The sequence below is a fragment of the Dipteris shenzhenensis genome, chromosome 9 (assembly GCF_047967505.1).
Source record: "Dipteris shenzhenensis isolate YYH24624 ecotype China chromosome 9, Dip_SZ_1.0, whole genome shotgun sequence".
Taxonomy (NCBI): Eukaryota; Viridiplantae; Streptophyta; class Polypodiopsida; order Gleicheniales; family Dipteridaceae; genus Dipteris; species Dipteris shenzhenensis.
Genome location: NC_141604.1, coordinates 51,999,965 through 52,014,863, shown reverse-complemented (window position 1 = coordinate 52,014,863; position 14,899 = coordinate 51,999,965). Strand labels below are relative to the sequence as shown.

Here is a 14,899-nt window from a genome sequence, read left to right as displayed (position 1 = left end):
CATTATGTGTTAAATGCCAGCATCATTTGTGTAGAAACTACCCATTTATGTAACATATGGATTTGGTTTTCTGCAATTTAAGGCAAAAGATATGCACTACTTTCTGCATTGGCGATAGAGTTTGGCTAATGCAATTCAATCCTTATAGATCGCTTTGGGTTGGTAGTGGGCTTTAAAAAAGATGGCTTTTTGTCTGCCCCTCCAGGGGTAGGAATTAGTTACGATACAACTCTTTCCAAAGAGAAATTTGGCGGCTTGTGTGGGCGGCTTTTTAGGAGGGTTTTCAGGTGAAATCAGTGGCGGCACTAGTTTCGCATCCCCTTCTCTACCACCCTCGCTCTTCACTGATTTCAGCAGCAGCACTCGCATCGCATCCCCTTCTGTACTACCCTCGCTCTTTGCTTTCTCTAGTCTCAGCCTCCGGGGAGGCCCTATGAATTACAATTCATCTTGTCTTTCTCTTTGAAGAGTTGTGCGAGAAATAATGTAATAGTTGGAGATAAAAAATGAATTGCACACACTAAACAGAGCAAAGAAATGTAGGGTTTTGTAATGGCACGTGGAAGCTAATCTATATTAGCAGAGGGTCTCTACATAATTTGGTGTTGCCATGTATGGTGTCACCCTCCCCCCCCCTCTCTCCCTCACCCCTCCCACCGTTGTCTTGGTCTCTCTCTCTCTCTCTCTCTCTCTCTCTCTCTCTCTTATCTTGCTATAGTGAGCCGTTCTTGTAGATATCTATATTTCTTTGAACAATTAGGAAATGGATTATCTTATTAATGCATACAGTCTTAGAGTGGTACTTTTGGAGAATTAGCAGATGTGCACCAATTGGTATTAGAGCCTCTTTGAGATCCAGTTCTATAAGTGTCTAGTTGAGATTGGGACGTGTTAAATGTGCTTGGTTGTCATCAGTGCAAGGATGAGATCTAGTCACAGCATAGCCTCAAAGAAAGCAACACAGCAACAACAGTGTCTGAACCGTGCTTATGCGGAAGCGTGTTATTTAAATAAACAAGAAATTTATAACCATTAACTGGAAATTTATACCACACACATGTCATTCATCACACACAGTCTTAAAACTGAAATTAAATTTGAGAATGGAACACAAAAAGTTGATGCAAATGAGGATCACCCCCTGTATTCCAGTAATGCTGAATCTTAATACAAAAAGTATTCCTGAATTAAGGGTGAAACCTGTGTACTGAAGTCCTCATACTTCCTTCATCCTCCTAGACACAGTCACAATCATCTTCTATGTTAGTTGAGTCTGAAACTTAAACCCACAACCAAAATCTAGTGTAGAACACTGAAGTCTCTCTATATCCAATAAAAATTGTTCCGATAGACTCAATTAATAACCAGCAATGAATTCATTAACCAAAACAATGCCAAATGGTGCTAAAATTCACAACCATTAACCCAAAAGTGACCAGCAGTTAATCTAGCATGAAATCATCAATTCTGAGGGGAAAACTTTGCCTGAAGTGAAACAATGCCAACCATGAAAGGGGTAAACTCCAAAGGAAGTTCTTAATGATGCCACAAACCTTGGAACAGTGCTCTAGATTAAATTACAATCGATCAGGGATCTGTTCCGGTCAATCGCAATTTGCCTGGAAGCATCTTTCAACTTTTGATCTCAAATTGGTGCTAATCTCCCAAGAAAACTGAAGAAATTTGTTCTATCTCTACCTGTCGTGAGAAACTGGAACGAAATTGATTCTAGTGAAAGAAAGAGATCAAAACCAAAATGAAATAATCTGGAAAGTGCCGTGATATTTTGCTTGGAGGACCATGGCAGCATGATTGGAATGCTGTGCATCATTCAAAGTATGATGTTGCAAAGTTGACGGGTATCATGAAGAAGGATCGTGGGAATAATTGCACTCTAGAGCCACCTATTTTGGTTTTTCTAGACTTTTCAAAGACATCTTTTAGAGCATATTTGGGCTAGAAGCTGAATAAAGCAAATCAAAGGTATTTTACCCATATGATAAAGAGTTCTACACTCTTGTGCAAGCATTGAAGCAATATAGACAGATTCTTGCTACCAAAAGAGTTCGTCGTCAAGCACTTAAGTGTACGTGCAATGCCAAGACAAGCGGCGGGATGGGTTTCATATTGGGGTTTCCAAGGACGGTGAAGGGGAATGGTAGTATAATGCAAAATGTATCATTTCATTGCTTGTAAGGATTTTGCTAATGCTTCAAAGATTGTTGATTTATTTTTAAGAGAAGTGGTTAAATGTCATGGATTGCCAGTGAGTATTACCTTAGATAGTGATACTTGTTTTCTCTATTATTTTTGGTACTCTCTTGTGGGAAGGTTACACCACCGTGTCTATGGATCTCACATCTACTAGATTGATCTTTACATCGTGGGAAGAAGACTCATAGAAAGCTACTATTGAGCACTAGTGATCATTCTCAAATAGATAGTTAGTTTGAAGGTATGACTAGAAGTTTAGGCAATATGGTGAGGTTTCTTACGGAGAATAATCCCATGTATTGGGATACTTATCTTGCACCACAGGGGGAGTTTTGCTTATACCAGTAGCTAGAATCACTAGGTAGGACTATCTCCTTTTCACATTGTGTATGTCCTAGGACAAACCCAAGGTATCCAATAGAGGTATTTGATTATGGCATGCATGTAGTTTGTTAAAGGCATGCAAGAAATCTTCAAAGGATTGCAATAGAAGCTTGATGAATAAACACCAAATACAAGAGAAGATGAAATAAGCAGTTTGACGAGCGAGATCTTGTATGGGTATTTGCTAGCAAGAAACGATACCCTGAAGATTAATCGAAGAAAGAAAAAGGTTGGAGAATCAATCTATTTCTAATGCTGCAGATTTGTATGACTAACATGGTGAGAATTGTTGGAGATGTCATAGTCAAAGAGAGTGTTGGTGTGAAGTACTAGGTGATCTAGTACTAGTCTATGTGTGTGAGTCTTGTGTGAGTGCCATGTCTCATCATGGGACTTATCCCATACGCAGTAGGTGCTAGTGTGTGATTAAGTAGCCTACATAAGGCTTGTACTTCACTTGTCTTGTCATACTTGATGAATGAATGAGAGCCTTTCATTACGTCTTCATTTGAGCATTATTTCCTCACACCGTAACTCTCTCTCTCTCTCTCCTTTTCGATTCTTTGGTCCGCCCAGCAGGCATGTACGGTAGCCCTTGGTGGGGAGTTGACCTTTCAGACACAGAGTGGGCTTGAGTCGAGCGCCTACAGATACTGATGTTTGCTCGGATGATCCGCAACAAACCATCGGTACCACACCAGAGGATTCTAGCAGAGTTCGGCGCCTCACCCCTATAGCTTGATGCGGCTTTTCAGGCTATCACCTATCTCCACAGAGTCGGGGATTTCAGCTCCTCCGCCTACCTTGGCTAGCCCTATCCTCCTCTATGGCCTTATTCGTTGATGGGGACCAGCGATGCTGGTATAGTCGTCTTTTCAGTTGGTTCACCCGACTGGGCCTCGACTTAGACCGGTGGCCTGCTTTTCAGTACAACCTCGACGCTCCACCATCTCCCCTCTCCCCCACTGACCAGGAGGTCAACCGGCTCATTCGAGCGGATCTGCTCCAGCTCCACACCAGGCGGACATGGTTTCTTTACTCCGAGCTTCCTGTGAAGCACAACTTCTACCGCCGACACTGCCTCCAGATCTCATAGGAGGGCTTCATCACACCCCTCCGGATTACACACAGCTTCATCTACCACATGCGCTCCGGATCTCCCTCGGTCAGTTTAGGGTCTCGTCACACCGATTACGGATCGAGAGCGGACGCGCAGAGGGTATCCCACGAGAGGACCGCCTTTGCCCACTTTGCGACTTGCAGGAGATCGAGTCGGAGGAGCACTTTGCTTTCAGATGTCCTATCTATTATGCCATTCGAGGCCGGTACCACTGCCTCTTCCGCGACGGATTTGGCTCCCTCCCACACATGCTGCAGTTCCCGGATCAGCGATGCCTAGCCGCTTTCCTACATGAGATGACTCGCCACCGAGATACCTCTCTCCGAGCACGGCGACACGAGCGACGCACACAGTGTGAGGACACCCAGCGGCCTATCACTGACTTCTTCCAGTCACAGGATACCTCTTATCAGTCTAGCCGACGACGTGGATGTGAGCGAGAGCGAGAGCCACGACAGCTGCGCCAGCGGACAGACTCACACATCCAGGTCCATGACATCTCGTCTCTGCTCTCTGCCCGCCCCACCAAGTTACTGTTGCCCTCATCCACAGGGCCACTCGCCGCCCCCGACGATCGAGCTCGACTAGGCCGCGTGACGTCAGAGGCCAATCATCTATCACAGGGTTTTTTCCGACCTCCCATTTGACGGCCCCTCTATGATTGGTCTCTGACGATCACCACCTGCACATGTATACTGTATCTTCCCCCTCTGCCCCATTTTTGGTGCCCCCCCCTTCTTTTTGTATCATCTGGAGGTAGACACATTTTTTGTATGAGGACTAGACACACAGTCCTTCATAACCTCTTTTTTGTTGAAACGGTTGGCTGGCCCGTTTTGTATGAGTTATCTTTAGTCTCATAGACCTTCACGGTCTCCCGAAGACTTTAATAAACTTTCTTTCTTTCCTTTCTCTCTCTCTCCCTTCACCTCTCTCTCTCTCTCTCTCTCTCTCTCTCTCTCTCTCTCTCTCTCTTCACCATGTTTCTAACATGGTATCAGAGCCACCTTCCGTAGCTGCCACGTCACCATTGCTCTAACCTTAATTCGTCACCCTTGCCCTAACCCTAATTCTGCTTCATCCTCTTTGATTCTGCAGCCGCCTCATCTCTTCGTCGTCTAACCTCTCCACAGCCCTGCTGGTCGGCTTGTTTTCAAGAGGAGTGTGTACACGCGCTGCTGGTCGGCGTCTCCTTCAAGTGGCGCTTGTATACGTGCTGATTCGGAGCATTTCCATTCCCGTTTTTAGGGTTTCCAGGCCGCTGCAACAGAGCTGTCCATCTACACGCGTTGGTTGCAGAATTTTGAGCCTTTTGGAGGCATTTTCGATCAGTTTTGGAGCTCTCCTTCGCTGAAATGAGGGTTTCTGAGCTGCTGCTGCATAGCCGCCTTCAATAGAGCATTTTCGGAGGTTTTCAATGCTGCTGCTGTGTAGTCGGCCGCTTGACAACATTCTCTGCAGCATTTTGAGTCATTTGAAGGCATTTACGAGCTATTTCCAGCACTCCAGCCCACGACTTGCTCCATGCAGATTTCGGACCTCTAACTGTTCTGAAACCTTAAAAGTCAATTTTTGCAATATCTGCTCAGATCTTTAGGGCTTTTATGATTTGAGGGCTCCTGCGTGTTGCAAGAACACCCTCCTGCAAGAAAATTTGAAAAGCCCCAAAATTTTCCAAACCCTAATTTTCTGCTCAACCCTAATTTCCTGCTAAACCCTAATTTAAAAAATTTAGGGCATTTCTGTTTTTTGCATCCCCTAAGCTGTATTGAAGTCTCGTGCATGTAGACATTTAGGGAGTTCTCCAAATTCATGTAATTTCATTACTATCTTATACATTCATTTGGGCATTTTGCCCCCTTTGGGCATAATTGCTCAAATATGAAGATCTTCGCATTCGGTGACTCTTAGATCGGCACATTGAGTCATGACATGGTCTACCTTGGTAGCTGCTCCTATGGACTTCATCAACACATCATTTGAGGGCATCCTAGCTGGGTTCTTCATCGACATACCTCTTCACATCAAGATGTGCACACTCTTGTGCGGTAGCTACATCAGGATCATGGGTTCTTTGCCCTTGCTATGCATAAAATGACTGAAAATATTTCTTTGTTTGAGTTAAAGGTTCTCTGCCTTGAGTAGTCCCTTTAAAATGAATGTTTGAAGAGTCAATAAGAGGTCCTCTACCCTAGGTTGTCCTCGAAAAATGATTGTATTGTGTTTTACCTTGGTTGATGGTATCGACCACCTAGTTCAGAGTAAGGGGGGATGACAAGTGATGGTTTGCCCTTGCTGGTTGCAAGTTGACAGAGAAGTCACTATCACACGGGAGGTGTTGGATAGTTGGACTTGCTCTTTGCAGTATTGCGGTGGAGGGGGGATCGGTCTACTCTTCCGTGTTGGGTCTCACACTCTTTGCTATGAAGGGGGGTGTTGGAGATATCATAGTCAAAGAGTGTTGGTGTGTAGTACTAGGTGATCTAGTACTAGTCTATGTGTGTGAGTGTTGTGTGAGTGCCACGTGTCATCATCGGACGTATCCCATATGCACTAGGTGCTAGTGTGTGAGTGAGTAGCCTACATAAGGCTTGTACTTCACTTGTCATACTTGATGAATGAATGAGAGCCTTTCATTATGTCTTCATTTGAGCATTATCTCCTCACACCCTAACTCTCTCTCTCTCTCTCTCTCTCTCTCTCTCTCTCTCTCTCCCTCCCCCTTCACCATGTTTCTAAGAAGAATGAGGTTGGTATAGAGCAGAAAGCTGGCTAGGTAGATAAAGATGTAAACCAGCACGTTGATCCATTTAATAGAGATGTAGTTGATCAGCCATCAATGTCATCCCGAATTCGATGAAGATCCTTAGTGTATCTAGGACCTTAGTGAAGACAGATGGATTGTTAGAAAACGGAGGTGGAGGTTGCTTACTACAGCCAACACTCCCATACATTTCCATGCTGCAAACACATACAGATATGGAAGTATGATTAGAGTATGGTTCAGCCACTGGGGCTGAAACGTATGTGACCCTAATTTAACAAAACGAAAACAATAAAATGTACATTGTACACATTTAATAGTTAGAGAGTTAGCTTCAAACTTCAAACTAGTATTAATTTTAAAGTTATGAAAGAGTCGAGACTTGAGAGATTGAACTCTAGCACATAGATCAATCATCAAAGTGGCACAATGTAGTGGTGCACTGAAACCGGCCTCCAAAGGGCGGTATTAGACAACTTACCAGCGAATGCTTTCACATTAAAAGATTCAGCAAATATAGTAAACACAAATTGGGAGCTGGAGTGCTCTTGCTCACGTGGACACAGATTAGTCCCAAACCCTTGGCGCCCCTTTTGGTATTTACAATTCCTCTTGCACTCAGAGTATTCCTCATTTCCTTAGGCATCAATGCTCTAGCTGTAGCCTTGTTGGGCTCTGCCTTCACCAAGCAAACTCTAGCCGTAGCCTTGTTGGGCATCAATGCTCTAGCCGTAGCCTTGTTGGGCTCTGCCTTTACCAAGCAAACTAGAAGCATCCAAATCTATCCCAAGCATCTGTATAAACCCTCGAAACTATTACTAGCAATCCATTCTTGATCACACAGTTCCCTTGCCGGCCAACAAATGCACACAAGACAAATGATGTACTCGAAGTACCAAATGAAGGCATAAGAGAATAACTGACAACCTTGGAGAGCCACCAACCTAGCTCATACACAAGCTAAGGCATACCCATTATAGAGCATTCTTTTCACATTGTCTCACAACTAGCTGCCTGTGCAACCAGGGTCCACTTTCCAAGCACATAACCCGAGGCAATTGTGTACTTAGGATGGTAGATTGGTGTGTTAGTCATACATTAGCCGTTCGTCAATTTGCCCATCAACCATACGAGATGACTAAGCAGTTGTGCAATCCATGCATCTGTCCACCTTGCTCGTACAATAGTCCAAATATCTCGTAGATCAGCGTTCAGCCCATGAATCAGCAAGATTCCGTACCAATGTTTGCACACTATGCATGGCTAGTTTGTACCATCCTGTACTCCTTTGTACATACGGCATATTGGCTTTAGCCCAACCATCTGCCCAAAGGTTTGCGCAACAGTCGTTCGTACATTGAAGTCCGTACATGCAGCCCATAGTGAGAAAAAAACTTGGACTCTCCCACAAACAACATTGCTAATTCCATCAAGGCATTGGAAATGCCCCGTGGCATCCACCTCTGAATTTGCCCCCATTGCCCCCTCTAGTGGGGTAATTTTAAAACCAAACCAATGATTTGCCCCATGCCCCCTCTAGCGTGGCGTTTTTAAAGGGTCTAACCAATGACGTGCTTGGGTTCTATGGGTACTTTGCCCCCTCTGGCCCAAACCCCAATTTTACCCCCAAAGAACAATTCCCTAGGGGAAGCTTTGCACATCCACACCCCGTGGCCTTGCCAACTAGTTTTCTAGGGTCTTACACCAAATTTTTACCGAATTCTCTATACAATGCTAACACATTGTGTTTCTGGGTAAGAAATGACACAATCATAGTGACATGCGCCAACACATGGCTCTATAATATCCATCCATCCATCATGCATCTCCTTGTCACTATTTGGACATCTTTCTCCCTAAATAGAATGAAGAACCAAACTTGCTGCATGCATTGGAGAGTGCATCATATCCCGCCTATCAACACACAAGGCTTTGATGTTTGCCAACTTTGAGAAGTCAACCCCATCTACAGTTTGTATCTTATCCACAAGACTTTGCATCTTGTCAAAATGAAATGCCCAATACAATGAAAGACACATTTTGTGCTTTTAGAGTGCATGACATCTTCTTTCTGCGATACTTATCACTGACAACCATGCGGCACAATCCATTGTATGCTCTTATATCCAACAAGTTTGCTGACATGATTAACATGTAAGCAAACCAAGTTTGTGCAGTTTCACCAAATTTTTACCGAATTCTCTATACAATGCTAACACATTGTGTTTCTGGGTAAGAAATGACACAATCATAGTGACATGCGCCAACACTGGCTTCACCTATGCAAGCTTTCCAATATCCTCAAATAGGAGATCAAGGCAATGGCATGTACATTTAGTATAGAAAATGTGGGGCCACTGTTGCTGCACCAATTGTCCCTGCTCGCACACAATTAGATGCAATGTCCATACACATTGGAAAACCATAGGGAGGTGAGGTTAAAGTGATTGATCCAAGGGATTATATAGTCAATGTGATTCTAAACCCTAGGGGCAAAGAGGACCCAAGAAAAGGTTGCCTTTAATTAAGGAGGGCCTTATGTGCACCTTATGGGGATTGGGGAAGATGCCAAGTACCTGCTGCCTCATTTATTGGTAGCTTCTCAAACATTGGAGAAGGAGAGGACGACGTGAGAAAGACGAGCCTCTCATTCGGCATTGAGGTGGGGACGTCAAAGGATAGTCTTGACCTGGTTGCATTTGGTGAAACTTTCCTATGTTGTCAAGAGTTGAGAAGGCGATAAAGCATGAAGCGAGTCCTTAAGAAGGCGAGTCACATTGCCTCAATGAATTTGCCAGCTTGCTAGGCATGTGCTCTTGAAAGCAAGTCGTAGTGAAAGTGAGCCCTTGTTCCTAGAGAATCAAGAGACTCGATCCAATTGAAGAAGCATTTAGTCCCAATAATAGTGGCGGAGGCTCTTTGTGACCAAGTGGCAGCATGAGAAATGGCTTAATGTGAGTGTCTGAATTGGAAGCTCATATCCGCCCTCATTGTGGCTTACAGAATCCCTCTTGCCTTACCTCTTGTCCTATAGGATTTGAAGCCTAGGGTGGCTGTTTTGAATAGCCAACAGGTTCTCCTATCCATCCTCTTTTTGGCACATTCCTCACAAACTGTATTCTCTAATACTTGCTTCCTTCTCCCTGGCAAGGTGGACCATAGGATCAGCTGCAGCTGTGATGGAGCCTTTGATGCAGCTACTAGGCTTCCCTAAGGTAGAGTGTCTGGCCAAACAGGGGTTCATTTTCCACTGTAGTTGAGGCTCATTTCCTCTTTATTCTACTTTGCACAGTGACTTTTAGATGCCGTGCGGAATGTGGAGCTTTAGTGATCCTGTTTTCTTTTATTGTTTCTCTAATGCAATCTTATGTTACACTCTTGCAGATCTGGAAATGGCCGAATCTGTGGATAGGGTTTCTAAAATGTGCTGACCAAACCCAGCCCCACTCCTTCCACGTGCTACTACAGGTATAATTCTTTATTTTAAAGCTTCCTGGTATGGAGAGAGAGAGTGTCAGGAGATTGGTTGCGGGAAGTGATGTTGAGTTTATGTCTACCATGCAAACCATTTAAACAGTTACCAGCTGTGCAATTGGAGAAAGCACTGCTTAGGCATCCCAACTTAAGAGCACCCCTGACTGCTCATGCTGGCAAGCCAAGCGTCCGCTCTACCTTGCCAAGGTATGGAAATTCTCAAAATGCAGTATGTGATGTGACAAGTTAAGCTGCAAATGTTGTTTGTAAATGTGTGTGCTTACTGCAGGTTCTAACTTTAAAACCTAAGCATTTTGTTGCAAGGGATACTTTGTTCTGTTTGCTGATGTCATGTTGGAATACTGTTAAAGGTCTACACTGGTGGTTTTGGGACTCACACAAGATGCATCGTCTGCTGAGCCTGCTACTTCAGCTCAATTCACACCAGATGTTCCCTCAACGAGCATCACCACTACTGAGCCACAAGCCACCGAAACTGCTGTGACAACTTAACAATATATGCAGACACAACACACAGGTCTCCTTATTCTTTTTTTTGCAAGAAAAGGAAATTTTCAATTAAAAGTGAAAATAAAAGATACAGCTACAAGAGCTTACAACCAATTACATGACATGGCCCAACATCCTGGCTGTCATAAGCATAGTTTTGTTTTTCCTCCCAAAAAAGAGGAGAACATCTAGAGCCTCTCTTTGTATTTGGAAGTAAAAGTCAACCAGAATAGGGGCCTTGCACGGATCAGCTGCTACTCTGGTAGTGTGTCATGCGTGATTTATCACCCAGAAGCACGATCTTCCATCTAACCTGAATATTGGACGCACTAGTCAACCACTGGCGAAGCATTCGCCAAACCTCCTTAGTTACAAAACAGGTCCAGAAGAGCTGATAATGTGTCTCGAATTGTGTTCTGCAAAATGGACACAGGTGTGAAATGTCTCGCCATGTGGTCAATCTATCCTTAGTCGGAAGTTTGCAAACGAGTAACCTTCAGAGCATGAAATTTAGTCTAGGCGAGCAACTAGTAACCTCCAGAGCATGTAAGGGGCTCACCTTTAAGGTGGGTGAAAAAGAGGCTCAGCAACTGATGCTGGAATTTGTCTACTGCCTGAGGCTGTTTTATTGCGCACCACGACACACACTCTCTCTCTCTCTCTCTCTCTCTCTTTCCCTTTCCCTTTCCCCCCTTTTCTCTCTTTTTTATTCTTTGCTCTTGCTACATGATCGTAAGCTCCTAGTCTCATTGCATTTATCACTTTGAGTCATCCTTGGTATGGCTCAAAGGTCTAGGTATTTGGACCATCATATTGGATTAAACACGAGTTATCCCTTAAATTCTTTAAATTATTTCTCTAAAGGACTTGTGGGCATTTATGGATGAGAAATGTTAGGAACATTGAAGTGACTAGGAACTTCAAATTTTTGCAACAAATGAAAGATTCCATGTGCAAGGAGAGAAATGGTAGTTAACTTTCATGGATCTTGATAAAGTTTTGTATATAGATGCCAATTTATGCAATGAATAGATGATTTTCAACAATAATCGTTGGTATGTATGTCATTGTTAATTCGCAGTGTTTAAAAAATAAAGCAAAGCTAAGGTTTGGAAAAAAGGAAAGTGTAGGGTGTGTGTGTGTGTGTCTGTGCGCTCGGCTTTCAGTGTATGCAAATCATTTTCTTGAGTAAGTGGTCCCCTCCATCTCTTTTTGATTATGATGGGATTGTGCTATTAGTAGCTGAGCTTCACACAAGCGATTGTTCGCTTTAATCTGACTTGTAATTTGAAACAAAGAACCAGGTGTGATTATGTATAATTATAGTGTTATGTGAAGTTACATATTGTAAAAACGCTAATAAATGTCAGAAAGCATTACTTGTTTGAGTGGACATTTGTCTACACGGCCTCTACACACATTAGATTTTATGCTTTGAGGGTATTTAGTTTTTAAGTAGTCACTTTACTTGAAAGTGACTCTCTCTCTCTCTCTCTCTCTCTCTCTCTCTCTCTCTCTCTCTCTGTGCATTGGTATGGATGCTCGTTTAGTAGCTCCACTACAACAGCTCATTGTATCAAGTTTTTCAGTCTCATAGACCCATCGGTCTTCCGAAGACTATAATAAACTTTCTTTCTTTCTTTTTGTGTGTGTGTGTGTGTGTGAGGACAAAGGAAATAAACCTTGATTAAGATCCATAAGGGGACTTGTTTCAATAACCACCCAAGCTAGATTATAAGAGACAAGAAAAGTTCATGGAATTGAGGTAAAGACAATTCACAATAGGAGTTTTGTTAGAGGGTGCAAGTTGTCAAATTATTTAGTCAATCTTGTATTATGAATATCTTGTTTTCGAGGGTTGCATTCAAGGAAGAGAGATACAATCCCTCTACTAATTTAAAATAATGAACCACGGATTGTCTAAATAGTATTTTGTCTATTGAGATGTGATTACTTTGGAAAATTGTCTTGTCAAAAGTTGGAAATTTTTTTTTGTCTTTACAGTATCTCATTATGGTAGTAATTGAAAATTTGGTTCTTAAAAGTTATGGATAGACAAGTCAATACATTTTATTAATCAATTTTTTAAAGATTGCCTTTAGATATAAGTTCTCATTGATTTTTTAAGAGACCAATGAATATTTAATAAGACTTCCATGTATAAAGGGTTTAGGGGTTTGTGTATCCTTTATTGAATTCGTCACGTATCACCTTTCATGGACACATCCAAGCGCCACCGCATGACTCCTCTTGTGAGCAGAGTAGTTGGTATGATATTTTTGATCGTGAGATTGACTTGATCAGGATAGTGTAAAAGTATAATGATACTTTCATTGATGAGATGATGGTATGCATGGCTTCATCAGTTAGTTCTTAGACATTGATAGAGTGTAGTGGGTGCATTGCAATTTGCTCTTCCTTGCTTTTTTTGAGACATAGATTGCATAGAATTTGCAGTGTCTTAGGTATCGAGCACTACAAAATAATATCAAATAAAGAGGAAAAAGAAATTCAAATGGACTTGTGGGGACACGTTTTGTGTCCATTGATGTGGCATGTTGCATAGTTATTCTAGATGTGGAACGCCCCTATTCACCTAGATTAATTTGAGAAGTGCTATTTACTTGCTTGTACAAGAGTATGTAGGGATCTGGAAGAAACGATCAGTTTGTATGTTGACGGAAGCTTAGCTTTTGGATGGTACAACAAGACACTTGAAAAAGATAAACACATAGCAGAAGTAAGCAAGTCAACAGGGTTAAAGATTGTGGTTTCTCAAGAGTAACCAAGACAATTTGCCATGAGAGGAGCATATCTAAAGAGGAAGAACATGATATGAAACTTGATTTGTGAGAAATAAGGGTTTATATCAATATGTCGTAGAATTTGGCTACAACTCTTGTGTGTCTTATTGAAAATAGAGAGAATTTATTTTCGATTGACATGTAATCCATCACAAAGAGAGGATGAAATTTAACTACATTGTGAATTTAGGAGAGCAACGTCAACTTGGGCTCACAATTGAAGGATATAGTTGGTGGATGGACTTGGTACCTGCTATTATTACAACATGGTAAGAAATGGCTCAAGAATTCGTATTAGAGGCGAAGTTTTGGACATAAATCATGCTAAATGAGCTAGATCACAAATAACTAAGCGCTGGAGACATTGGCTAAATGAGGTAGATCATAAATATTTAGTGGGCTCTCTACATCTATTGCTATTGATGAGAGCATAAGCTCCATCAACCTTTGTGAAGAAGGATTTGATGAAAGAGATGTAGAGAAGATTGAGAGTCAAAGTTATCGTGCTAGTTCTCTTGATTTAATGTTCTTAGATTAAGTGATTTTTGCTAACAAATAATGATTTGATTATTGCAATTGCTAGGTCGCCATTGAAATTTATCATTGGGATGTGAGCTTCGCCTTACACACTTCTTGGGGATGTTTTAAAGGCAGATGTTGGAATTGACGTCCCTCAGACCTTTACCTCCATTTGTACATAAATGTATTTGGTGAGGCAAAGATGTGGCTCTTTTGGCTTTTGGGAAAAGTTTTGTAGGACAAATCTTGGCTGCTGTTGCTATGGGTGCAGTTGTCGATGTTTGATATCCAAACATACCACCGTCTTGGCACTTAGGAGGAGCGATGTGATTGTGGAAAAGATTGGCAAGCGGAAGGACAATCGAGTGTAAATGAAAAGCAAATGGTATTGGTGTATTGTACTGAGAATGTAGATAGAAATTCACCTTTTTTAAACAAAAATGAACTTTTTATCTTTGTCTTTGTACTATTTCAAGATGATGTTAGTTTGCGTTGCTCTTTTGGATAAATTGAACATGGTATATACAATTAAATGTGATTTTATGTGAACTTGTATTTTATAATTAAGTAATTTGATTGAAATTTATAATAATCAAATGAATGTAGAAGGAAAACTACCATAAAATTTTATTGAATTGAGAAATTTGATTGAGTATAGATTGAGATCTCTACTAAGCTAGACAAAGAATATTTGACAATATCCTCCCTTGGTTTTTTGGGTACCATGAGCAATATTAGGGGAAAATCACCTTCCAAAGAATTGCCTTGTCTCTAAAAAGCTTACTCATGTCTAGAATGTCTCATGAAGTTTGATCTGATGCTTGAAATGCATGCTTATGAGTCATAGGTGCTTCATCTCCTAGTGGATCAATTATGCTAGATTTTGATTAGCAAGATGTAGATGTTTTGCTCAATTGTAAGGCAAATTTGGTAGTCTGACCACCAGGCAAGATAAAGAGGAATTTTTGGATGAAACTATCGAATAAGTCAAGCCAATTTATCTAAAGTGTAATGGTAAGAAATATAAATGAAGTTTTTTCCTATTCCACCACCAGGGCCATCTTAGAAAATCCTCCAATATTATCAGACTTTCTTGTATCGATGATGACC

The 14,899-nt window shown here is 41.9% G+C and overlaps 1 protein-coding gene across 5 annotated transcripts in view; it reads left to right on the top strand.

Moving 5' to 3' along the window:
* Positions 1-14,204, top strand: part of LOC147898812 (uncharacterized) — a 49,767-nt gene extending 35,563 nt beyond the window's left edge. For 2 of the 5 annotated variants that reach the window (XM_087379420.1, XM_087379424.1), the window contains 3 exons: positions 9,867-9,950; positions 10,060-10,163; positions 10,328-11,904. In XM_087379420.1, coding sequence (XP_087235546.1) covers positions 9,867-9,950; positions 10,060-10,163; positions 10,328-10,469 — 330 coding nt within the window. In that variant the 3' untranslated portion in view covers positions 10,470-11,904. Of the gene's footprint in view, positions 1-9,866; positions 9,951-10,059; positions 10,164-10,327; positions 11,905-13,460; positions 13,643-13,853 lie in introns of those variants that run through there. The other 3 variants (XR_015541558.1, XM_087379421.1, XM_087379423.1) reach the window with 3 other exon arrangements.
* Positions 14,205-14,899: the final 695 nt, after the last annotated feature.